The 26,483-nt window shown below is 43.8% G+C and overlaps 1 protein-coding gene across 3 annotated transcripts in view; it reads right to left on the minus strand.

Annotated features, from left to right (window-relative positions):
* PWWP2B (PWWP domain containing 2B) overlaps positions 1–26,483 on the minus strand; it is a 46,812-nt gene that overhangs the window by 10,863 nt on the left and 9,466 nt on the right. For 2 of the 3 annotated variants that reach the window (XM_074959117.1, XM_074959116.1), the window contains exon 3: positions 15,839–17,498. In XM_074959117.1, coding sequence (XP_074815218.1) covers positions 15,857–17,498 — 1,642 coding nt within the window. In that variant the 3' untranslated portion in view covers positions 15,839–15,856. Of the gene's footprint in view, positions 1–15,836; positions 17,499–26,483 lie in introns of those variants that run through there. The other variant, XM_074959118.1, reaches the window with a different exon arrangement.

The raw sequence follows: 26,483 nt of genomic DNA on the forward strand, positions 1-26,483 counted from the left end.
AGCAGCTGGCATTGCTACACAGCAGCAGCTCCTGAGTGCCTTCGCAGCAGACAGTGCAGTAGGACTGCTAGCCGTCCTTGTCCATGGTGTACGGCTCCACTGCTTCTGCTGTAACTCTGCTCTCCCAACCAGCAGCACCATGCGGTCGCACCTACTTCAGCCTACCCCTTGCTCCTATGGCTCATGAAGCCTTGACAGTAGTAAGGAGCAGTTCAACTATAGGCTGAGCAAGTGCAGAATGGTGGTAGAATGGGTCTTTGGACATTTAAAAGCTCGCTGGCGCTGTTGGTCAGACCTCGGCGCAACTAACACTCCCATTGTTATTGCTGCTTGCTCCATAATATCTGTGAGAGTAAGGGGGAGACGTTTATGGCAGGGTGGGAGGTTAAGGCAAATCGCCTGGCGTCCAATTTTGAGCAGCCAGACACCAGGGCGATTAGAAGAGCACAGCAAGGCGTGCTGTACATCAGAGAGGCTTTGAAAACCAGTTTCATGACTGGCCAGGCTTTGGTGTGACAGTTGTGTGTGCTTCTCCTTGATGCAAACCCACCCCCTTTGTTGATTTTAATTCCCTGTAAGCCAACCACCCTGCCCCCTTTGAAATAAAGTAACTATTGTTTTGAAACCATGCATTCTCTCTTTATTAATTTTAAAAAACGCGATAACAGACAGGGTAGCCCGGGTGGGGTGGGGGAGGAGGGAAGGACAAGGCCACATAGCTGTCATTCAAACAGTTTGATTTTTTAGTGTGGCTACAAGTATTCTGTTGCTTGGGCCATCCTCTGGAGTGGAGTGGCTGGGTGCCCGGATCCTCCCCATTCTTGGGCGTCTGGGTGAGGCGGCTATGGAACATGGAGAGGAGAGTAGGCGGTTATACAGTGGATGCAGTGGGGGTCTGTGCTCTTGTTGGTTTTCCTGTAGCTCCAAGAGATGCTTCATCATGTCCGTTTGCTCCCCCATTATCCTCAGCATCGCATCCTGCCTCCGCTTTTCATGCTCACTTAATTCTTTCCTGGCCTCTGCCACTGAATGCCTCCATGCATTAAGCTGTGCCCTATCAGCGCGGGAGGACTACACGAGCTCGGAAAACATGTCATCATGAGTGCGTTTTTTTCGCCTTCTAATCTGCAATAACCTCAGGGACGGAGATAATAAGGGGAGCGTAGAAACCATCTATGCTCTATGATTCTGGGGGGACTGCATGGTCACCTGTGCTGCTGAGTTCGCTACGCTGACTAAACAGGAAATAAAATTCAAAAGTTCCCGGGGCTTTTCCTGTGTACCTGGCTAGTGCATCCAAGTTCCAAGTGCTGCCCAGAGCAGTCACAATTGAGCACTCTGGGATAGCTCCTGGAGGCCAATACCATCGATTTGCATCTGCACTATCCCAAAATTGACCCAGCAAGGTTGATTTTAGCGCTACTCCCCTCGTCGGGGAGGAGTACAGAAGTTGATTTTAAGAGTCCTTTAGGTCGACGGAAGGGAGTTGGTTGTGTGGACACAGTCATTTTTAAAATCAACCTAATGTGGCTAAATTCAACCTAACCCCGTAGCGTAGACCATGCCTAAGATTCATCCTGAAACCTCAGAACTGAAATTTTAGGATTCCGCCTTTCCTGGAGAAGAGCAGGCTGAAGATGCTTCCTGGATTATTAGTGTTAAAGGGGTGCTGAAGTGCATACCTATCACTGGGACCAGTCAGAAAAGTTACTGAGTGGTTTCTTCTCTCTGTTGCGCTTGTTCCCAATATCTTCCTCATTCAAAACAGCATACCAAAAGGGATCACCTGTTCTGTTGGAAGTTAATGGAAGTTTTAAAAATTGAAGGCAACGTTAAACCTTCTCCTTTCCCCAGTAGTTTACTTCAGAGGGATATTTTCCATCCATCATCCAGCTGATGAACAGCTACTGGGTAAACTCTCACTTAGCTTTGCCAAATCCATCTACTCCAGATCTCCATCCTCCTTGCTTGCTTCTTCCTACAACTCTGACTGGGGTGAAGTAAAAACCACCCAACCATTTCCTGCAAGTCCCAGCTGCAATCAAAAGAGAATATCCCGCTCACCTAGACACCAGAAGAGAGTCAGAAGTTTTCCCTCAAGGCAGAGCTCAGATGTAGAGTCTCCCTCTCTCTCCTCCTCCCCCCTAGCAACAAGATTCCCTAGACTCAGCTTCTCAAACAGAAATAAAATGGGGTGTGGGAGGGAAAAATCTTTCTTGGGGGGGGAGTGGTGGTGGTGGGGGGGGGGGGAGAAGGCAGGCGCGCAGTAAGAGCAAATAATTCAAGAGCCATTGTTAGAAGTGGCCAGAGGAAGATCTAAACAGAGGATGGAAGCATCATAAAATTTATTGCATTGCCCCAGCAGCCTTACTAGCCACGAACAACAGGTTTTTGGAATAGTTTCCAAATCCCAGAGCAGCAATATGCAGCCTACTTAGACGGGTTAGTAGACATGCCTTCATAAGTATTAACTGTCATCATCCCGAATAGCTATTTATGAAATAAAATAGTTTCACAGGTTTTTTATTCTTTGAAAAAGGTTCACTTTACAATTAAAAAAAAACAAAACAGGAATTGAGGCTTCTCAGACTACCATGCTTGCGCCCCAGCATACGCTAGCACGTCATGTGGTTTTGGGCCTAGATGAAGGCACACTTCCCAGGTATGTAGACGTAACAGGTTATCTTACTCACGAGTCAAATAACCTCACTACACTTCATTGCCCTCAACTCCGTAGTTTACATAGGGAATAGACTCTTAGTATTTAGCACAATCCAACGTGCATTAAGGGAACTGTCAAACCACTTGGAAGTGTCCATTCCTTCAGGATATTAATGAACGTCTTGAAAAGTTCAGTAAAGAGACACCGGTCCCCCATTCTGGAAAAATACATGAGTGACTAGCGACCAGACAATTACTAGACTAATTCAGGGCAGCTGACAGCATCTGTGCTGGAAAGGCTCAGGACTAAGCTGCCAGAGAGAATTTATTACCCTTTTGCCCTAGTGACGATGACCCATTATGTTCACTTACACAGGCCACACATCATACCCGACAAAGAAACTGCATAGGTGACTTCAGTATCTTCCCATGTTTGTTGTCTAATTCAGAACTTCAAGAGTTTTCCCTTACCACAAGCCTACTTGTCACAGGGTAGCACTGGCCCTTTAAACAGGGAAGAGGCCAGTGCACCTGTGACTGCCAGCTGAGCTCCAGCTGGGGTATAAAGCAGCACCTGGGCCCTGTGGGCAGAGGTTGGGTAAGTTAGGCCTGAGAATCAGGTAAGAGAGAGGGAGGGAGCACAGACAGGAGGCTCTCACTGCCTGTTCCCCGGGAACACTGAGACCAGCCAGAAGTCAGGAGGCCTAGGTAGGAGAGAAAGACTCTGGAGCAAGGGGAAGGCCCAGGGGAGGACCCCTATGGCCCACACAAAGGGCAGGGTGCCAGAAGGGATGCAAAATCTTTATAAAGCCCAGGGCAAGTGGATTTTGTTTATGTTCTTGCTTCATCTGAGCTTTTGAACTCTAATAGGAGACTCCCAGGAGAAGCCGGAGAGCCCCCAAGTCTGAAGGGAACAACTGAGGGTGATCAGCCTAGAGTCATAGAAGATGGCAGAGCCAGAACCTTTAGCGTTATTGTATTGAACTTTATTTTGTTATTTAACAATTTTGGGGGGGGAAAATTGGGAATTGGTCCTGTTTTGAGCAGGGGGTTGGACTAGATGACCTCCTAGATGTCCCTTCCAACCCTGAGATTCTATGATTAGAGGGGACCACCTTAATAACTTAACCCACTGCATAACCCACTCTGTGTTGGGGAAGTATTCTTGAAAAAATCTTGAGAAGGGTGGGGTGCCTGCAGGATCCCAGGATGGGGCACGCTAAGATGCCAACCTACGACACTACTATTCAGAACTACAGTATAATGGCCTGACAAGCTACACCCCTCATCACAGAAGAGTCCAGCAGCAGCATGAGTGTGATAGGATTCTTTGACATTTCACTGCTGTCACAGCAGAATTCCATACTGCTGCTGCTGGCTAAGCCCTCTGCAGATGTGGAAAGGCAAATTTCCATTGGTTAAAGGGCTAGTTATTTTTGTTTTATTTTGTGAAAGCATAAATTCTCCAAAAATTGATAGCTGAAGCTCCACTCTGACTCACTTGGGAAAGTCTTACAACCTGGTTGTGGGAATGATTTTTCAAGCACTAAGAATGAGAATACACAATAGAGATCCACGTGACAAGTTAATGCAACAATAGATCCGAAGTATGTTTTCTTAGGAAAAGCTCACACACACACACACACACACACACACACACTTAAAACTGAAAGGTGCAAAATGAAGACACGTTGAAGGTTGAACTATAAATGGCACATTCTAATCTACTTTCTATTGCTGGCTTTATTTATTTATTTTTTTACACAAACAAAAATAGATCAAGTCACTCTGGTTTTAGGGATTGATGCAGGCAGGCATTGTCCTTCAGCAATATTAGTAATCCTGTCACAATGTCAGTTATAGGCACTTGTGTGGAAAAGACAAAGAAGGGGATTAGGAGACTTGCAAACAGCCATTGCCTAATGAAACAAAAATCTTTAAATCATTCTGTTCCAATTCATGCCAAATTAAAAACTGACAAAGAAATCTTGCATCGATGTTAAAAACAGACTACTATCAATGTGCCACTCAAGTGTGGAAATTATGCATTTCTATACTAAACTCCATTCCTTCACAATCAAGTCCCATGTGACAGCACCTGGAGTAGCCTTAACATTTCTATTTTTACTACCACATATCCAAATCTCTTCTCTCCTTCCCCAACAGGTAGCAAGGAAAGTATCCACATAGAATTGGTTCTAGAGTTTAAAAAAAAATAAAAAAAAAGTTATTTATATTGCTCACTTGTACAGCATTCACTTTGTGGCGTGACTTGACAAGTGTTTTTAGTGCAGTATTTAAGCAGACACCTGGAAAGTAAGAGGTATTAAAAAAAAAAAAAAAAAAAAAAAAGAGGCTTTGACCCTCACTGGAGGGCATCCACAGAAAACAGGACTCCTTTTGGAATGGCCTTATCTCCCTTATTTTTTCAACACAAGTCCCATCTCAAAACATAGTTCTGCAGCAATTCCTGTACCTGGGATCCTATAAACCAGCTCACTTCACTCGCTGCAACATTACACAAGTGAAAACAGAAACCCAATTAAATGAGATTTCTCTCTCCATCTTGCATATCTGGTGTCTGCACTTGGATTTCAGTGTAAATGTCTAAAAGAAAGTCTGCAGAAATTTGACTTGTGCAGTTTACAACTGTCTCAAACTTTGCCAACTGAGTTTATAAATTCCTTGAACTGCAGTCAAACTGATCACAAGAATCCTCATAAAACAAACTCGTGGTTATCTGGAGAAGAGATACATTTGCCTTCACTACCTGCTGCAACGTTTGACTGTCACTCAGATCCTGCAGAGTATCACAGCTCAACAGAAGAGCTGTAAAGCACTTTGGTCCTGCAGAATTGATCACATTCTTAAGCATCGAGCTCGTCTGCTGGCTCAGTTTACAAACTGCACTGGCCAACTATACAGTTAATTCCTATTCCGCACTCATTGGCTTGCTTAGCAAGCCATTGTCTCTGACAGCTTCTCCAGCAGACCTTGTCAGCACTCTTATCCAGACCAAACTGGCTGAAGCTCCCAAGGTACAGGAGTCCTTGCACAGCTAGCTGGCCTCTAGTTGACAAACTTTGCTGGCAGGGCTTTACCAGTTCTTTTCTCTGTAGCTTTGCAAGTCCACCAGCTCCAAATGGTGCCATAATCTGCTTAGTCTGGAGTTAAAACAGCTTGCTGCATGTCCTAGGAGCATCATTAAGCCTTTCAGTTTTATAATCTCTTTCAGCACCTGAACTTGTAAATTCTTGTAAGTAGATAGCTCGTTCGTTAACAGTGCCCCCCTGAGCACTTGGAGCATGCAGTCCACTTGAATATTCTCCAGCAGGGGCTCAAAACTTTTCCACAGCATGAGCCACAATTTAGGAGGGCAGGTGGCCCATAGACAGGACCATCTGCAATCACAGAGCCAATGTCCTGTCCATCTGCACGCTCTCAGCTGGAAACACGAGAGCCAACAAGCACTCTGCAACTAGCCAGCTCGGCAGACCACAGTCTGGAAACCCACAGCACATGGGCAGCCCTGCAATCTCAGACATTTGTAATGTATTTTGAGGCTCTCCCCTGCCTCAAATGTAGCTACATACATATGCTGACTAAACTGTTCACATATGAAGTTTGATGTTTCAGATCAGCTGTCTGAGTTGGTGAGAGGAAGCACAGCAAGTTTCAGCCCGGAAAAGGTAAATGTTTCAGAAAGTCATTTCACATAAGAACAGCAAGTGTTTTTACAACCTTAACTACATAGTTATCCTCACCACCACCATAATGTCTAGTCACACAGCAGGGCTGTGTATGTCCTGGTCACAGGATGGCTAGCCCAGTAAATGAAGTAGGTCCAGATCCCCTGTCCCAGAACAGGTGCTACCAATTAAGAGGGTGGGGCAGCACCTGGAGGCTTTACAAGGCCAGGGAGAATCTGAAGGAGGAACTGACTAGGAAACTATATTTGGGAGCAGGGAGAAAGCAGGAGAGCAGCAAGAGTGATTTCCTGGCTGCACCCCCAAGCCAGAGAGCCTGGGCTGACGTTAGGATCAGCAGCAGAGGGAATTGCCCGCTAGCTGTAAGCGAGAGAGCCGGAGCCAAGGGCCAGAGAAGGCCAAAGGCAGGATAGCTGCTGAGGAGCTTACCCGCTGACATCTCCAGGGCTGGAGAGCTGGATCCTGAGGAACTGTGTGAGGCCCAGGGAGAGGGAGGGATGCTCCCGTGCAAGGATGCTCCCAGCAGAGGTGCTGCAGGGGTTCCCCTGGGGAAGACTAGGCTTGCACTCAAGTTGGAAGGGCTGGGGTGGCTGCCTTGGTACAAGGAAAAGAGAGGAGTGCACTGGAGAGCCAGGGCGTGATGAAGGACTCTGGAGCTGTATGTTGCATGTGCTGTGTGCACTATGCTAAAGGAATTCTGGACTATGGTATTGGGACTTGTTTTGTTATGATGTATGTGCACAAGACTTTGGCCATAAATGAACTACACAAGGGCTATATTTATCTTGGGAAGAGGCTTTGGACTATTTCTGGGGAATCTCAAGGAGGGAAACTAAGACAGGTGTGCAACAGAAGGGAGCTTCAGTCAAGGTGGCCCTAGGACTGTCCCTCTTCCAGCCCTTTTTCTTATTCTGCCAGGAATGCAGAGAATATGCACACAATGCCAGAAAACCTCTTTTGAAAATGAAATTGTAACCCAGTTTTACATTATTAGAACTTAGTACATGGAGTCTATGTACTGTGGTTCATTTTTGCTATACACAGATCCAGTCATCACAAAAAAGGTTATATTAATCAAATAGCAATAGAGTTAACTTACAAAATGCCACAGCAGGTTTTAAAGTTTAGTAGCATCACGGCCATATGAAATATTACCAGTAGAAAGAGATATAGGCGAGAATAAGGTCAAGTTAAGAGAGCTGTATTTCTTGGCGTGAAATGCCAAAGGAACATCAGTACTATAAAGCCATTTAATGCAGACATTCAGAGGTACTGTATGCGAAGGTATCTTTCTTGTCCCACAAAAAGCTCTAGGATACAGGCAAAAAAAAAAAGGTGGTAAGATAAAGCTCATTAGACCCACTAAAGCGAGTTATTTAAGAGAAGCATCTGATAAATTTGGAGCAGGATTTTCCTAAATGTGTTCACAGTCACAGTGAGCAAGACTCTCACTGCTAACCTCTTTTGCTGCGTACGAGGCCAGAGTTTAGGAGGGACTCTAAAATCCCCTTCTTTGGCTGGGGGAGGTTGCTGTGGCACAGACACTGAGTAAGACAGCCATAATGCTGCCTCCTGAGGATCCCCTTACACACCCTGGCACAGGTGAGGCAACAGCGTATAGTGCTGCCGAGTTTCTGTGCATCACTGCAGGAGATGCAGCAGACTTCTGGGGTTGCTCTAACTTAGCCAGGCCCCTGGGGTTGTCTACAGTACACCAAGGACCTTTCCAGACCCCAGGACCACACAGGTGCCATGGTACCTTAGGTGCTCTTCCCCCTGAGTTCTGATTTCCACATTGAGGTTCTTTGTGCTTCTTACAGGTGCACACAATGCTTTTGGGCAGCCTGTTACCATAGAAGTTTGCCTAATATGGGCTATATCATGCATAGGTTTGGCAGTTAACATTTAAAAACAGACCTGGATATGCTAACAAACCCATTTATGGTGTGAAAGCTGTAGAAAGCTCTTGGGGTACTTGGCATTAGGGAGGAATATAGAAGAGAAGCCATTCAGCTCAGTTTTCAGAGTTTCAGGTTTATGAAACTTCCAGCCTAAATTCTCTATCATAAAAGACAAGCAGAGACCAAAGAGTGCAAGAAGGATATTTTCTTATGTTTAAGGAACCGTTCACAGCTATAGACCAGAGTTCAAACACACACACACTGCCTCAGTCACTGCAACTAGAACACCCATCTATATTTGCCTCTATATCAATCCCAATTCTAGCTTACACTACTAAAGCTTGCAACATAGGATAACTCCCCTCCATATATATTAGTAAATGTTTCTCATGAACGTGTGGTCAGCATGTCAGAACTGCTCAAACAACATACATTTTTCACAAAAGCTTTACACAGAAGTGTATACTGTTCTCCAAAAAATTCAAGATTTGGTATTTTTTTTTGACTAGCTCTAGCCCATCGTGAATCAGTCAAGGTAGCAAAGAAAAAACACACGCACGCAAACACAAAACCCCAGACAGTCTCAAAAGCACATTACTGAAATCAGACTAAAACCAATCTCATCTTCAAGTCATGAGCGACTCGTAGGTAGGTCAACCCAGATGAGATTTTAATATGAATGTTTGCCATCCCACACTCTGAACTTTAGTTGACCTGAGCAGCCTCCGGCCTCCATTTTTCCAAATGACTATAGAATTGTAATTCTCACACTCACTTGTTGAGCTGGCCACCCATTTCATAACCTGTAGAGTAGATCTCTGAGTCAGTTTGTTCTAAAATTTTTGGCGTCTTCTGATATATGCTCCTACAATCCTACTGCAGGTGCACTGCTAGTCTCGCCAAGTGTTTGAATCCAAAGCTGAGTGTATGTAGACCTTGGCAACTAGCTGAGGGGGGGGGAGCGGAGGGAGACACCTCCCCCCTCCCCCGCTATTAGGGGGCCATCGATCAGAGTATGAGGCAGACTGCTGCTTACTCCCCTCCGCTACTCCAAGATTGTTCTCTGCCTGTTACCTGCTGCTCTACAGTCAGGATCTGTGCTCCCATAAGCACTGACCCCACCTCCTTTAAAAGCAGGAATGAACTACCAGTGATGGGGAACTAGGAATAGGTAGGATTCCTCTTCTTCAGGGATAGCTAATGCTGCAGCTGGGAGCACATCCCCCAGGGTGGGCAGACAGACACGCTAGCTCTGCTTGAGCTAGCGTGCTAAAAGACAGCACTGTAGCTGGGGATAGCACAGGTGGCAGTGCAAGCTAGTGGCCTACGTACATACCTAGGGGGTCTGCGCTGGCTCGTACTCCGCTCGCTAGCCTAAGCCACCACCTGTGCTGCTCCCAGTTGCACTAGTGTTAATGTGCTAGCGCAGGTCTGTCAACCTGAGCTGGGAAGCACGCCCCCAGCTGAAGTGTAGATATACCCAAAGAGAGAACGGGTAAGTCCTAAAATTCAAAATGCCCCTGAATACACGGAGAATGCAGAGATGAAGGAGGGGCATAGCATCTCCCCTCAAAGACAGCCGGGGCTGGGAGGACAATACACTTCCTCTTTGCAGCTTCCACTCTTCGGGAGAAGAATTAGGCTGAAGCCATTTCCAGGCAAGAAGTGGAAGACGGAGAATGGCAGGAAGGGATTTGAATAAGCATCTGAACATTTGGATGTTATGGCAAATCCAAAAAATTCTGGTTCTAATATTAGGTGATCACACTACCTAAAATTCATTGCAATTCACAAACAAGAGGATAACACAGAGGTGGGCAAGCTACTGCCCACGGGCCACATCCGGCCTGCGGGACCCTCCTACCTAGCCCCTGAGCTCCTGGCCTGGGAGGCTCGCCTCCGGCCCCTCCCCCACTGTCCCTCCTCCCCTGCAGCCTCAGAGCACCGCACTACTGGCACAATGCTCTGGGATGCCGGGCAGCGCAGTTGCAGACCCACAGCCTGACCCAGTGCTCTGGCAGGCATGGCTGTAGCACTGCCAGCCACCGGTGCTCCAGGCAGCATGGTAAGAAGTCGGGGGGGTTGGATGGGGCAGGGATCCCAGGGGGGCAGTCACGAAGGACAGGGGGGTTGGATGGTGTGGCAGGGGGCAGTCAGGGGTTCCAGGGCCGGTCAGGGAGCAGAGGGTGGTGGATGGGGTAGGAGTCCCAGTAGGGCCGTCAGGGGGCGATACGCAGGGGGGGAGGGGGCAGGCAAAGTGTCAGATAGGAGGCAGGAGCCAGGCCTGGCCGTTTGGGGAGATACAGCCTCCCCTAACCGGCCCTCCATACACTTTTGGAAACCCGATGTGGCCCTCAGGCCACAAAGTTTGCCTGCCCCTGGGATGGATGGATGGATGGATGGATGGATGGAGACCCATGTACCACAAGACCTTAAAGAAATATTGGAACTTTTTACTGTGGTGATAAAGGTGTTGTTTACTATTCAATGGATCAATACTCCATGAATTTGCTTGATGTGTAAAATCTGAGTTAAGAGAAATGATACATGCATTTGTAAAATTAAGTTACGTGAAACATGTTTCTATCTAGGTACATATAGGCTGCACCCCTCTCCCTCAACCACAGATACATCTTCAGTGGTTTTGTTTCTGACGTTAAAGACCCATTTACCCATTAATGTCGTCTATAGGTGATTTCATAAGTGTCTTCAACACTAGTGATGAACTCCTACAAGGAGGGCTGGGGGAGAATATGGAATGATTTTCATACGCCAAGTCAATAAATATAACTTGGTTACATCCTTGGAACCTGATCTGGTTTTGCTCAAATAATCTGAAAGTGGCAGAACCAAGAATTGCTGTAAGCTTGCTTAAAAGTAAGCTATGCCAAAAGTGATAGCAGTGCAGCTTCGGCCCCACTTGAGACTTCAGCAAGTGAATACAGGCTTGCCTTTGCTCAAGACAAAGCCAGATCCATATTTTCGGTCTTACACAGAATACAGTTTGAGGTAACCATCTTCCCACACTTTTCTCCCCACCCTACCCCAAGGAGGTCTGCCTTCAAAAGCAATCCTGGCGGAAGACTTGACTACATTTTGGCTCCCAACCCTCATTAAGCACTCCCATTTACAACATGACCCTTGCTAAAACGCTCTACGCCGGCCTTCAAGCAGGCCTGCTGTAAATAGGGATTTAGATTTAAGGTTAAATATCATCCACTATTCTGACGCTACTGAAAATTAGCTGGACAAGTCCTGAAAATAATGGGAGCAACTACAAAAAATTTTAATCTTAAAAGCAAAATCAGCAAACTTGGTCCGAGTTTCAATGCTTACCAAAACAAACATACCACTGAAATAAGAGTCTGTATATTACAAGCATTTAGTTACAGTGCAAAAGACATTAATGAAGCCACCAGTTCTCAAACAGCAAGTTATGCTTGTATATCAAAGACAGCTGCAAAGAGGCATGGGAACATGTTTAGTAGGAGATTTTTTCCCTATCTGCTGAATCAAGAGTGTCTTATGAAACTGGATTTTACAGGTTACTACTCTGCCTTGCTTTTTCCCCGTTGCCATATTTTTATTGGCGATTTAATGACAAGGTTAACTCTCTACCCAAAGTACATTTTGCAGGGGAAGCAAAAAGTAGGCTAATTAACCTTGCCAACTGGAAGTTTTGTTTTGTAATAGTTGGTCAAATAATTTAGTCAGATATGGTTAACATTATTTGATCAGCTCTAGTATTAAGTGAATCCACATGTATTCAGCTTATTTTGCATTTGTAGATGCTTTATCGGGGTGGGCAAACTTTTTGGCCTGAGGGCCACATTGGGGTTCTAAAACTGTATGGAGGGCCGGTAGGGAAGGCTGTGCCTCCCCAAACAGCCTGGCCCCCACCCCCTATTCGCCCCCTCTCACTGCCCACACCCTGACTGCCCCCCTCAGAACCCCTGACCCATCCAACCCTCCCTATGCCTTGTCCCCAACCACCCCCTCCCAGGACCCCACCACCCCCTAACCAACTCCCCCTGACCGACCTGGACCCTATCCACACCCCTGCCCCTGACAGGCCCTTGGGACTCCCATGCCTATCCGACCACCCCCTGCTCTCTGTCCCCTGACTGCCCCCTACCCAACCCCCCTACTCTCCACTCCCTTACCATGCTGCTCAGAGCACCAGGACTGGCAGCCACGCCACCCGGCCAGAGCCAGCCACGCCGCCGCACAGCCTAGAGCACTGGGACAGGCTGGCGGCTCTCGCAGCCATGCTGCCCGGCAGGAGCTCACAGCCCCGCCGCCCAGTCTGCTGGTGGCACAGCAAGCTGAGGCGGGGGGGGGGGGGGGGAAGAGGAGAGAGAAAAATGGACAGTAGGGGAGGGCTGGGGGCTAGCCTCCCCGGCCAGGAGCTCAAGTGCTGGGCAGGATGGTCCCACAAGCCGGATGTGGTCCACGGAATGTAGTTTGCCCACCTCTGCTCTATATTGAGGTCTCCAGTAACTCCCCAATGTGTTCTCCATCCCCTATAGGCCAGAAGCCACCTAAGATATTTGAGAAGGTTAACAGTAGAACACTTGTGACAGGTGAGTGACTGTTTTACTTACTGATCTAGTCTGATCATATCAATTACTTTAATTGTAAACATAAATGTTGTGGGCCATGTATCAGAGGGCTAGCCATGTTAGTCTGTATCCACAAAAACAACAAGGAGTCCAGTGGCACCTTAAAGACAGATTTATTTGGGCATAAGCTTTCGTGGGTAAAAAAAAAAAAAACCCATCTGAAGAAGTGGGTTTTTTTTTTTAAACACACACACACTCAGGAAAGCTTATGTCCAAATAAATCTGTTAAATCTTTAAGGTGCCACCGGACTCCGTGTTATAAATATTATGTGGTTCTATTGGATTTTGTTTGTAAACAGATCTCCCCTTACACAAGTATTAATGGGCCCATTTCTGCAATGGCACAAAGTGTGTTATTACAAATATGGCTACGTAATCTTGTTAATTACCGTATCAGAGACATAAAAGACTCACCTCTGAACATCCTAAAACAATCAAGACACACTTTGATTTACAACACAAATAAGTTTTTCCTGGCACGACTGATTGCAACAGTAACTGAGCCAGTGTGACCTACAGCAACTAAAAGGAAAAGTCGTCGTCAGTTACTGAAAAGTGGTGAGAAAACTTCAGTTGTCTTAAGAAAATTCACAGAAAGCAATGAAACTCTGTCCCATTGAAGGGACAGAAAGCTAGTTTTAGACAAGGTATTCAAATATGGTATCATCTAGATATTGATGCATGTCATAAAAATTATGTAAAAGCAAGACACAATGGGGAAAAAAGGAGCCACAAACAAGAAAAATCCAGTGTAGCAGCAGTACAATGTCATATTGAAGATCCAAGTGATGACGACCTTTGATCTCCTGCCCCTTTCCCTCCTTACAGGTCATCAGATGTGATGGCTGCCTCCTGGTTGGTACAGAATTAGGTTGTGGCACAGTTAGCAGATAGCGGCAAAGAGTCCTGTGGCACCTTATAGACTAACAGACGTATTGAAGCATAAGCTTTCGTAGGTGAATATCTACTTCGTTAGATGCATGTTACTATTGTAGTTAGCAGATAGTTATTTTCTCATGGAAACTGACAGATAATTTTAGCAGAAAGAACTGAAAAGGTGAGTCAGATATGGCACTTGGGTAGAGAGAAGATAAAGAAAGTTTCCAGGAATGCCTTAAGGCCTTTCTAAGCTCAATTCAGGTTTTTACGTAGGAGAAGTGAGGAATTTGGCACAATGGTCATGGTACAAAGAAAGAGGGAGAACTCTGGGTTTCTCTCACATTCAGGTAAATAAACTGGTGACATTTGATGGAGGTTGAAAGAACGTCCAGTGCTTCTCATTAGTGCAGTTTTTCAAGATTTAACTATCCAGAATAAGTTTGCAAAAGCAAACTGTCAGCAGAATTTCCCTTCATTTTCCTCTAGCTCAAACCTGCCTGCCTCCGAATTATACAAACATTTACCAGCTTAGTCACAATAGCTGAAGTGTTGAGTCAAATATTGCTATAAATCATGAGTAAGCTTCCTCATGCTAGAAACTTGGAAGAAAAAAAAAAATCATTGGCTTGTGTATGCATTTCTTAAATAAGGCAAATGAGGAAAATAAGGGACAAAGTGATGAACCAGCATTGAGCTCTGTGGGAGCCAGAGCACAAAACTAGATTTTAAAAGAGGAAAAGTTTTTCTAACAGTTAGGATTGTGATTTCAGAGAAAAAAAAAAAGTTAGTTTGTATCCTGGTTTAATAATATTTCACTGGGGTCCCAATCTGTAAGTGTCATGCATGTGGTCATGTTTAGCATGATAGCCACCATCAGCAGGATGCCAAGAGACAAATCTTGATCTTATTCAATGTCACCAGGAGTTTTGCCATGGACTTCAACTGGAGCAGGGACAGGCCCTATAAAATGCAAATTGCAATTGAAATAGCGCTACATTTTGTAATTTTAAACACTGAAGACTGATCACAACAGAGAGACATATTACAACTTAAAAGTAAGAGAAAAAGTATCTCTTCTTCAATCACATAGGAGAACCAATATTATGCTCTCAGCTGTTTCCCAAGAACTGATTACTATGTTGATGTCCTTCCACCTTCTCTCAGTGGTACTCAGGGTATTGTACTTTCAGGAAGTTGCCAGAGAAAAAGGAACCAAGTGTTTTGTTCATAGCTTTAGGACAAATAGTCGGATGTGATTATTGTAGTTTAAAGTGAGACACACGGAGAAGAGAATATCTTTTGCAGAAGGAAGCAAACCCAAGTGGACTGTTAGACTTCGAGAAGAATGAAGGGGGTGGAGAGAGGGCCATCGTGAGCATCTTTGATTATTAAAGCCAGCTGCTTGTATAGTGTCTACACGTAAGTTATCATTTATAAAAGTGTTTTTTCAAGGGACAGTTCACCAAAACAGCTAAGGGCCTAGGGGCCACTAGGTCTTCAGCCACAGCAGGATGAATTTTAGCACATAAGTACGGTCAGTCAATACCCATTACACCCTTGTGTGGTAGGCAAGTATTATTACACCGATATGTACTTAGATAGCAAAACAGAGACAGTCAAGTCACTTACCTACAATGTCATTGTCAGTCAAAACAAGACTGCATGAGTCTGCTTCTCACATACCCACATTTAGAATCCCACGTAATTACACGTCTGTTCCCTCATCTGTCCAGATGGTACACTAGCAAAGCTGGTTGGGAGGTAGTATGGGGCCACCCTGAGCAACAATGCTCCTTTCCCCACAGCAATAAATTGGCCCATAGTCCCCTACTAGAATTAAGGGGCTGCTTCCTGTGAATCTCACTGAAGTCTGTGAGAGCTAAAGATCTCTTCTGAAAGGTCATTTAAACATGTTTTTCTAGACCTCCGAATAAGAAGAAGTTTAACCCTGATCTTTTAGGCAACTCAAAGACAAAACAAAGAGAAATAAGAACAGACATGACAAGAAGACAAATGCAATCTGTACAAGAATGTTAGTACAGGTAGCATCAATCCAGTATGCACTCACCTGGTACTGGAGGCAAAGTTATGTTTCAAACTGGGTTAAGAGATCTCTTATTTCTGGGGTCAGATGCTCTACTGCCTTTGCAGCTTCTGTAATAGCTTTCCGATACATCCCTTTCTTCTTACGATTAAATCTCAGTTTGAAAGATTCAGAGAAAGGAGAGAGTTTTGAAACAGATAAGAATGAGGTTGTTGGAGAACCAAACCATGATACTTTAGCTTCTCGCCAGGAAGGTTCTCCATTTTCCTTCTGGCTAAGGTTTATGTCAAGAACACGTGCCGGCCACCATGGGAAACCATGAATTTTACCCCAAACAATATCCCCCACTGAAACAGTTCTTCCATCTTCAGTGACACATTTAGAGACACTCTGTGTATGTAGTCTAACTGTTAATGGTGGCACAATTTTACGGTCATCTTTTGAAGATGAAGAAACAGATGCATCATCACCAGGTAAAAAGTCACACATTTCTGGTGATGTTACTTCTGAACTAGAGGATTTGGATTCATCTAGACTGTCATTGCTACACACCGATAAACTAGAAGAATCTGCCTTCCTTTTACGATAATTCATAAGAAAAGCCAAGTTATCATGTCCATCTTTACCTTGGGGAAATCTTTTGAAGTCATCATCTTCACCTGAACTCCCTGAAGACATCTCTGCTAAACTTCTATCTGCAGATTCATCAGTGTAAAATGCAGCAGGATTGGACTCCCTGCTACTCTGAAGGACATTTATCTCATCAATAAGTTCTGCTTTATAAATGGAAACACTCTGACCATCATTTATTCGATGGGGTTTCAGTCTGATTTTTGGAGGTGGAACATCTGCATTGGAATGCACAGGCCTAGTTAATTTCAGTTTTGGAATGGAAGCAAGTTGGCTGCTTGCCGACTTATCCATAAAACATTTGGTTTCCTGATATCGTTCAGAGTCTCGGTTCTCCTCTTGGTCCTCCCCTCCATTCTGCAATATCCGCTGTGGACAAAATGGTTTAACTGATCCATGAATCCGGGAGGGAATTTTCACAACTTCACCTTTACCTTGTGGTGTGCTGTAGGATATTTTTATAACTGGAGTTCGATGCACTAATTCCCCAGAAAATTTGTCTTCCTCCCTCTTTTCTCTTTTGTTCCTTTTCTCTACAGAATCAGAATCACTGTGCTTTTTTTGCTCCTTATCCTGAATGCTTAGCTTCCTCCTTGTTTTAGCATTTTGCCTGGCTTTGTAGTTCACTTCCTCTGGGTTCAGAGTATTTTTACATTTTTCACAGAGCACTTGCCTGGGCCTCAGCCTAATAGTGCTCATGATAAGCCTTCCTGGGTCTCTATTTCGTGACAACCGTCTTTTTGTCCTCTTTATAGTCCTTGGTGGTGGCTGAGGAACCCACTGGTTATATGTGTGTCTTAACCATAAGGGAGGAGGAAAAGGAGCTCCCTCAAAATAGGGTGGGTAAGGAGGAACATTGCCTGGCGATGGAGGTGGCAAAAGAGGAGGAACCTGTTCATCATTGTTTCCTTTGGGAGGTTTTTCACTAGAAAGCTGGGACTCCGTCTCACCCTTCGCAGCCCGTCTGTTTTCAGGAACCCAGTTAGTGCAAGCATCAGCAGGAGGGTCCTCTTGCTTTGGCAATGAAGGTGGTGGAAGACAGAGCAAGCCAGACCTATAGCAGTGTGGGGAAAAAAAATACACAAATCAGAACTGTGAAAACAGAGATTTCTTTGACAAAAATTAAAAAACTTACCAAAAATGCCATTTTCTGAAAGAATATTTTCCCAATGCACTAAGAGGTCAACATTTTCCCTTCATTTTTAAACAGCAGCTAATTTTATCCTGTTGAGAAAGAGCCATCTCCAAATGGATAGACTGTATAATCCACTTTTTGGGTGGAAAGTCCAAAGTGACCTGTGCACTGAATTCTCAGCCTTACCATTGTATTAGTGACGTGTGCGCATGTTTTGTTTCTAGTCTAGCACCATTCACACAATCCAGAACAAGTACTTTACTCCTATCACAGCCACACTCAACAGGCCAGTAATACCATGGAAAAGATGATGTATAGAAGAGTAGAACACTGCAAGTCTTTGGGGAACTATTAACAATTCTTTCAGTATGCTAGACTTCTAAGACTACATTTTTAGATTACCATGCAACAGTTGAGCCACGTGCAAGTCAGGTCACTGAATGACTAATTTCCCAACTTGCATATTCAAGCATGGGGTTTTATAGTAGCATGCATGTTCACCCTGAGCCCTTATTCTTCCACCTTTTTTTTTTTTTAAATGTACTTGCTATATCTCCAAGCTAGCCAAATCAAGCAGAAAATGTCATTTATGCAATGACAAATGTTATCATAGAATATTACAGTATTGCACACACTGAGTATGTCACAGGGCCCTTTCTAAAGTAAGTAAGTACGAACATTTTATTTCCATAGGTTTCTTCTGAATAGCGACAGCCAGCTGCGCCAGCAGATATATTGCTGGACCAGACATTGTATCTGTGCTAATCTCTGAAGTCTTAGCCAAGCAAGGACCAGTGTCATGTCTGTGGGGAATGTAAAACCAAGACAACGAGTGGAAACACTGCTTCATCACACCACCAGCTCTTTGTAGATTTTCCCCTCCCTTTCCCTACCCACACGTTTGGGGTATACTTTGCTGCAGTGGTTCATTTCTGTTCCTTGGCCTGGCCTTCAGGATTTTCTTGCTTGTTCAGGATCAGGGTTAACAATTATGTGCCAAGGACTGGGCTTTGCACACTAAACTATCAGTTTATCGTTCTGAAGGTTTACAGCTTCAATATGAAAAATGCTGTCTTAGAAGAGGGAATTCACCTTTCTTTGCAATACAGCAGCAAAGGATTAATGGGAGAGAGATTTTCCATGAATACATGTGTCTGACAAAATGACTCTTTGCAATATGAAATTCTACTTTGTGTTTAGGTTTTATTAAGCAGGGAGAGCATTATGTTCCACTGACTTATTAATGCCCAGTCTGTTCTTGACAGATTGAGAATAAGTAAATTGCAAGTTTTGTAAAATAGTCACTTTTTAAAAAGTATTATTATTAAAAAGAATGCCTTCATGAGGCTCCATGTGTGTCTCAATGGTTCATATATGACATGACATGTATTCCTTTAACAAGTAATACAATGGTTTTTCCGTGGGCCCGAAAACTCAATAAGAGCCAAGCTGTGTTCTTTCTGGTTCAAATTTCAGCAGCAACACATCCCAGACACAAAATTTTGTTTTTAATAACTCCAATTCAACCCTTTTCTCCAATATTTTGACTCCTGCAAGAAATACAGCGTGAAATGTGTAGCCATATTTTTAAGCTCTAAACTTCACCTTGTACTTTGAGACAAGCCAGGCCTTGCCATAAATGCTGGAACTAGGGGTGCTGCCACACCCCCTGGCTTAAAGTTGTTTCCATCATATACAGCGCGGACAGTTTGGTTCAATGGCTCTCAGCACCACCCACTATACAAAAGTGTTCCAGCACCCCTGGGACTTGGGGGAAGATTCCCTATTGCACTTTAGATTAAAAGATCAGTTTTAGCAGAAATGACTTTCTTTAAAAAACTGTCCTTTACTCACAAAAAGGACAAGACCCTCCGTTCTTATGTGATTGGAAGCAGGCAACATTCACCTTGTAATGGAGATCATCCTCTCTAACAAAGACCTAGATGAGCTATTTTTATCCTATGAGTTTCTACAAGACATTTGTCATACCCCACAATTACCTCTTATCAAGACATAGCTACACTGTCTCTCCCCATCCAAGACATCCAGACTTCTCCTTATCCGCTTTCCCCTTCTTTTGTCCCACATCCTCCTCAGCTTTCAGGTATCATATAAAACTAATCCATCAAATAGCCATTAGAGCGGTCAGTGTAGTACAGTCCCCATATACTTGGCTGACATATCTGAAACATTTTATCTTTCAGGTTCATTGGGAGCAATATGATCTGCAACAAGCTATTGTTACTACACCCTTTCTTAGGGTCTGAAAATAAAGGGGTAAGGTTTTTTTTTCTTTTTTTAAGAAGTGAAAGTGTCAGGTACTTTTGAGTTACAATTTCTAAAATAAAATAAAAAAAATAAATAAAAATAAAGGCTTGATAGATTGCGCTTAGGTTTTTCCAAAGTAGTTTTCTACCTTTGAGCAGAAACACAATGGAAAGTTTCAGTAGAAAAGAAGTTTTCAGGTAGCTTTGGGAATGCAAGAACAGCCTGTTACAGTGCAAGGCTCAACATACAGTTACTAGAGCATGTACTGTCAAGCAAGTGTTCTAACTTCTTAAATAAATGTTAAATGTTTTACAAATTAAGCTCTGAGAAACTAACAAAAATGGAAGGTAGAGTGTGTTCCATGGGCCGTTTTACCTTGAGATTAAATAATCTTCTCTCTAGTGCTCCCTTTCTTTCCTGCTACCTTCAGTGATCAACTCCTGCCTAAAAAGAGGGGGAGGCAGGTGCCAACACAGGCCAGCAGAAAGGGGATTTGGCATCTCCAGCTCAGAGAATAATTGAGAAGCATGGAAACTCCCTCAACCTCATGTCCAATCCCCTTCCAGAGAGTAGCATAAAGAACCCAGGGGGATGGGAGTACAGTTGGCTGTGAGGAGTCAGAATAGGCAAGCTGACAGTCAGTTTGACTGCACGTACTGCTGATCACCCAGAAGCTTCTCCTGCTTTGCTTTCAGTAGGTGCCTTCAGACCTGACTGGTAAGGCTGCTGTATTTCTTTCTCAGCACCATATCCACAGGGTGGAACTTTTTGCTGGAAGGGTAAACCTCACACTCTCACTGCAGATCTTTTTAGGCTACTGCTGTTTCAGATGACAGCTGCACATCAAAGTAGGGAAACTCTTCTTCCTAGAGGAGCGTTAGTGGAGGTCGCATACAATTGGATATTAAAGAAGAGAGGTGGTGGCTTTCTTCCCAAGACTGGATTAGCCTTATAAACTCACTGCCACTCCCCCGCTTCCTAACACTAACTAGCATGCACACTCCAATTTATTATGGTAAATGGTTTCATTTTTGTTTCTGCAGACGTTAATTACAGGCCAAACCCTTCTTACCTGATTTGTGTGAGAAAACCCACCAGGAAAAAAAGAAATTGCTTGCGTAAGTCACAAAAAACAGGAATTGGTCCTTAATTTTGGCACCGACTCATCACTATTCTTTGTTCTTTAAGAGTTCAGATAATTTAGTAACTGGAAAACTATAAAGTTTTAATTTCCTTTCCATTTACTTGGAGAGATTATGACATCTTGACCATTTTTATATTTAGGTCTAGGTGACACTTTCCAAATTAGAAGAAAATTAGCTTAGTCTACAGGAAGAGGACTAAACAACTGCTTGCAAAATATAACTTAAAAACTAAGCCATTTTGTTTGAGAGCTTTACAAAAAAAGGAAAGTCAAGCCTGAGAATTAAAGGTTTTAAAGTGACAGACTCTGCTAACATATTTGCTATAAAGCAACCATAAGTTGCACATCGAACCTGAGGTATTAGTGGAGCTTATAATAGAAACCAATATAGCGCTATTATTCACGCAGCTTTGGTCGGAACTGTGCGACACTTTACTTATTCAGTTAAGTGGAACAGTTCTGGCTTGACCAAATGAAACTATGCAATAGAGGAATTTTCCTCTATTCCACTCCATTAGAAGGTAAATTCTGGGTATGTCTACACATACCATTTAAGGCACAAAAAGTCCCTTTTTTGCGCTAAAACCGCGGGAGCATCTACACTTGTTAATGACTTTTTGCAGTGAAACTCAAAACGTTTGGCCTCTGGAGGAGATCCCACAGTTCCAAAAGCGACCACTCTGGCCAGCAGCTCCACTGCTCTGACGCATGGACGTCCGCCCCTCCCCCTGTAAGCTCTGGGAAGTTTGAAGCTCCCTTTCCTTTTGCTTGTAGATGTGGCGGTTTTTACAAAAATGCCACGGAAGAAACCAGGAAGTAATGGGGCTCCTGAGACATGAAGCAGGGCAGCACGGGGCACTGAGAAGGGACCCAGAATGCCTTCCGCTCACCCCCCGATCCCACAAGACCTCTCAAGAGAGCTGCACTGTGGGACAGCTGCCCTACAGCGCTGCTCTCATCAGCGATGGAAGTGCTGATAGGTGTCAGAGAGTGTTTACACTGAGGAATTGAGTGAGTACACAAACCAGCGCTTTACTTTTACCGGTTCCCTATCACCGGTGAAACTTACAGCACAATAACTAAGTGTAGACATACCTTCTGTTTACCTTACTCTTACAAGTAGGCCCAAGGGTTTAAACAGAACTACCAGAGTCATTAAAGCAATGACAGGTCTCTAAAGGCTTGATCCTGCTAGCCTAACTTACATGAGCAGTCCCACTGAAATCACCAGAACTCGTATGGGTAAACATACTATGATCCAGCCCTTTATAAGGTCAGTGACTTCATTACTTTTACAAAACATGCCACAGCAAAGTTTTAGTAGACCATGGTCCAGCACTTAGGTATTAAAAACTTTTCCTGAGAAGTGGGATGACAACTGTTTCTGGTGAGAATCATCGGAATTGTGGATTACAATTAGTAAATTTGGCACTGATTAGATGAGGCTCAGTACCCTAATCTGCATCCCAAAACTGACAATCACAGTAAAGTAAAAAACATTGTAAAAAGAGTAATTAAGATCCATAAACAGTTTTAATGGTAAAGGTGAGCCAGTTATAGCAGATGGAGACTGATATGTGGCCAGATTGCAATACCAGAGAGTGAGAGAGTGCGTAATTAACCCAAAGGTATCTTATTTGAGAAAGTTTAGTGAAGTGAAGTCACTGAACTAGTATGAATGAATGGCGGTCTGACTGGGCTTACCCTCTGTGCTTTAACCACTCCTTAAAACAATCAAGGGAGAGCTCTGCAATAAGGGTAGAGCGGACAATTAGTTAATATTTCTATTGTAGTACCCAGAAGGCTCAACCAGGCTGGGGCCTCATTGTGCTTGGCTCTATACAAAACTGTAGTAAAGTGATAGTCCCTAATGTCAGCCCTGGGCAATCTAGAAGTAGTCACATTGCTACCATATGTCCAGCCTCCATGCAGCAATTCAATCCTTTGACTGGCTGAGGTCCAGCCCTGCCCAGCCTCAAATAACACTGGTGGTTTGGGAGAAACTATAAGCCTCTTTGACTGAGGGATTGCCTGGGCTGTTAATTACTCAGATTTGGAATTCAGCGGCTATTTTAGATCCCTGGTTGCTCCAGCATTCTCAGGTAGCAGCTGTGGTGGCCCAGACAGCTTTTTGGGAAAGGGTTTGTATGTAGTGAGGTTCATAGTTGTCCCTGGTTGTGTCACACTGAGATTAGAGTATTGGCAATGCACTCTCTGCAAGGCTACACAAAGCGTTTGGAAACTTAAGGTGGGGCAGCACCAGTGTCTACCTTGGCTTTCAGGTTTGTTTCCAGATGGGAGTTTAAATTGATCATTTTGGTTTTGGATCTACCTACGTAAAGCTGCCACCACAATCATAATTGCATTGAAATAGGCTAACCACAGACTGGCAACATCTTTCTAGTCTACTGACTGAGCTTATGCCCATCCCAAAGATTTGTTTGAGGATTATAGCACAAAACAAAGCAAGTGGAAGTTGAACTCTTTATAATATTAAATAACTTCAGATTGGCGGTGAAAGCAATGGCAGTGAAATAGAGGCCATCAAGAGAAGACAATTTTCTCTATTTACTCCTGGGGAAATTCTGTACTACTGCCTATGTGCAGAATTCATGTGCCATGCATTCCCCCTGCCCGCAGAAACAATGTTCTGATGGAAAGGTACTGCAGTTATGCCTTTCTCCCACTAGGGGCCACTGTGGCACCAGAACAGAGAGCAGCCACTCACCCAGCCAGATCAGGAGGCACACAGTACCGAGGGACAGAAAGTGTGGGGCACATGGGGATGCAGGGTGGGTGGGTGTGTGTGTGTAGTGTCACAGACAGGGGTTCAAAAGGGCTGAACAGGAGTGGGGTGGAGGGCCACATGGGGGGAGGGGCAGCAAGGACACGTGGGGAGAGGGGAGTGCAGAAACACACGAGGACAGGGGCAGATGTGCCTGACTGATTGGGAGAGGCTAGGGGTCAGCTAGGGTATGCATGGTGGAGGCTCCCTAACAATCCCTCCCTACCCAAAAAACACCCTGTTCCACACTTCTCCCATCACCCACACTCAACAACCCTCCAAGTTCATACCCAGGCTCCTCTACAGCAATAACTTCCCTCTCCCTCAGCTCCTCTGTTACTCCTGACGCCCCCAAGCCTTTGCACTGCTTCTGAGGTGTGCGGGAAATACATTTCTGTATTGTAGTTTAAATTAATTATTACAGAGTTCTGTATTTATAGGCCTAGTAAGGAATCTATTTGTAAAAAAAAAAAAAAAAAATTCCTGAATCTTTTTTTGTCATCTGTATTGTTACAGACAGTTGCTGACAGGTATTTTGATATAAATTACCAAAATAATTGAAACTGGCATGATTAAATTGTGTTATTTTGACAAATAAAAGATACAGAATTATTAAAATATTTTAACTGAATTTTTATTTTTTTGGTGCAGAATTCCCCTAGTATTTATTTTGTGTCTTATCTTTGAAGAAGATGCCATAGTACTGCAGACTACTGGGCAAGTAATACTCAGTACTGTAGTTTCCTGTCTGAATCCAAGACAGACAACTGAGGTGACTGTTTTATCCTGAGGGGCCATATTTTGCTGCTTTTGCCCACAAAGTCAGCCTGCATTTGCTTTGTTCACGGAGATTTTTAAATTAGTTTTGAGGAAAAAATATTTTTCTTTTAAGTCTCCCTACCAGTTTGCCTTTGGGAGGAGAGGGCAAGTCCAAACTTGGTGTTGCCATTGCCACCAACTCCCCAGTTTGTGAAGTTCTGACCATCTACCAGCCCCATCACCCACCCAAAGGAGCTAGGGAGGCTATGTTCATAGTGATGAGTCCTTACATTTGTCCAGATACTTGTATGGCCCTCATCACCATACGCTACTGCCCTCTGTTCAAGCACAAAGGCCACGTGACCAATATGCCAATGCGATTTAATAGAGGTACTCAATGAGTAGAGCTACCATTTCTTTATATCTTTTTATTTCTTTTGGAAAACTATGCTACAAATATAAGTTACTCCACACAGGTTTAGCTGCAGAACGATTAAAAACAACCCAATACAGATTTAAGTTTGTTTCTGATAAGCCTGCAGCTGAATAATTTCTGGACGGACATAGACCTCTTCAAATAAACTGTATAATTAAAACCTATCACCTATAACATAACATTAAGTACATTTCATGAAACATACTTCCATTACCACACTTCAGTTTTTAGTAAAGTCTTAGAGTAACACAAACTTAGCTAAACCTAGTTTTTCCTCCTGACCTGCACAAATTACTTAACATTTTATATAGCTGCACATTGTCATTATTGATGCGGCATATTCAAATCTGCTCAGTCACAGATTCTGCATTTTCATTTTCTTGAGCTTAGGGGCATGTGAAAGTGTCTGGGTATTATAGGCACCAGCATGTACTACAGGACATGAATTCAGTCTCAGTTATTCGTCTTAGCCTTCTGGGACATGCACAGCCAAAATGATTAATTTCCTCAATCCCCTCTCTCCCTGGAGACAGGCAACACCATCCTCTGTTTTGGAAATGCTTAAACCCACACATAATTAAGATTCAGCTCTTTATAATTTAGATTACATCAAAACTGGCTAGTCTTGCTAGCAAGAACATTGTAAGTGCAGTCAACCAGGTTATAGTCCTTCATTAATGTAAATACTAAGATAAGATGTAAATTTGGGTTTCACATTTATTAAACTCAAGATGACAAACCAAAATAGATTATCCACACAGAAATCAGTGTTTTGAACTGGTAAGAGTTATAGTCAGTCCCAGTAAAGTCTGAGTGCATGTTGTTTAAAAAAGTGTCCCCATATGCAGGCAACTGTAGGCGTTTTTTGAAAGATTATTCTACAGCTATACAAGATTACCATTTTTTGTTTTGTTTTTGTGCCCTCCTCCCAGTGCATGAGTTAAAGGATAAAGGGGATGTGTGGTTAGAGGGTTGGGGAGCAGCAGCTCATGCTTCCTTCATCAGCTTAGGTCCAGAAGCTGTGATCTTGAAATGGTATTTTCCTTTGAAGAGCAACATCTGCTCCTTCACGGTCAGAAAAATATGGATTGTATGCACACATTCCTGTGATGCTGATGGCCACAGGCAAGACTTAGAAAAAGAAAGGTGTCTGGATAATCCTACTAGCCCAATGGCTAAGCCTCCTAGCCACGGTGAAAGATTCTTGTGTGGCTTTGGGAAGTGTGGTGGCACACCACATATTGAAAGAAATAAACACAGTTCTGTACTGCATTTAGTTATATTACTAACAATCAGCTTTTTACTTAGCACCTTTTTAAACATACTACACCTCCCTAGATTTTTCCATTTTTAAAAACACCTTTCCCTTCCTCGTTTTACCCTACTCTTTTTATTCCTACAATAGATCATGAGGTCTCTTTTCTCCATGTTGTCTTCACTGTCCCTCACTTCTCCCTCCCAGAATTACATTTCTTTCATATTCCATCAAGTTCCCTCTTCCCCCCCCACACA

The sequence above is a fragment of the Natator depressus genome, chromosome 7 (assembly GCF_965152275.1).
Source record: "Natator depressus isolate rNatDep1 chromosome 7, rNatDep2.hap1, whole genome shotgun sequence".
Classification (NCBI taxonomy): Eukaryota; Metazoa; Chordata; order Testudines; family Cheloniidae; genus Natator; species Natator depressus.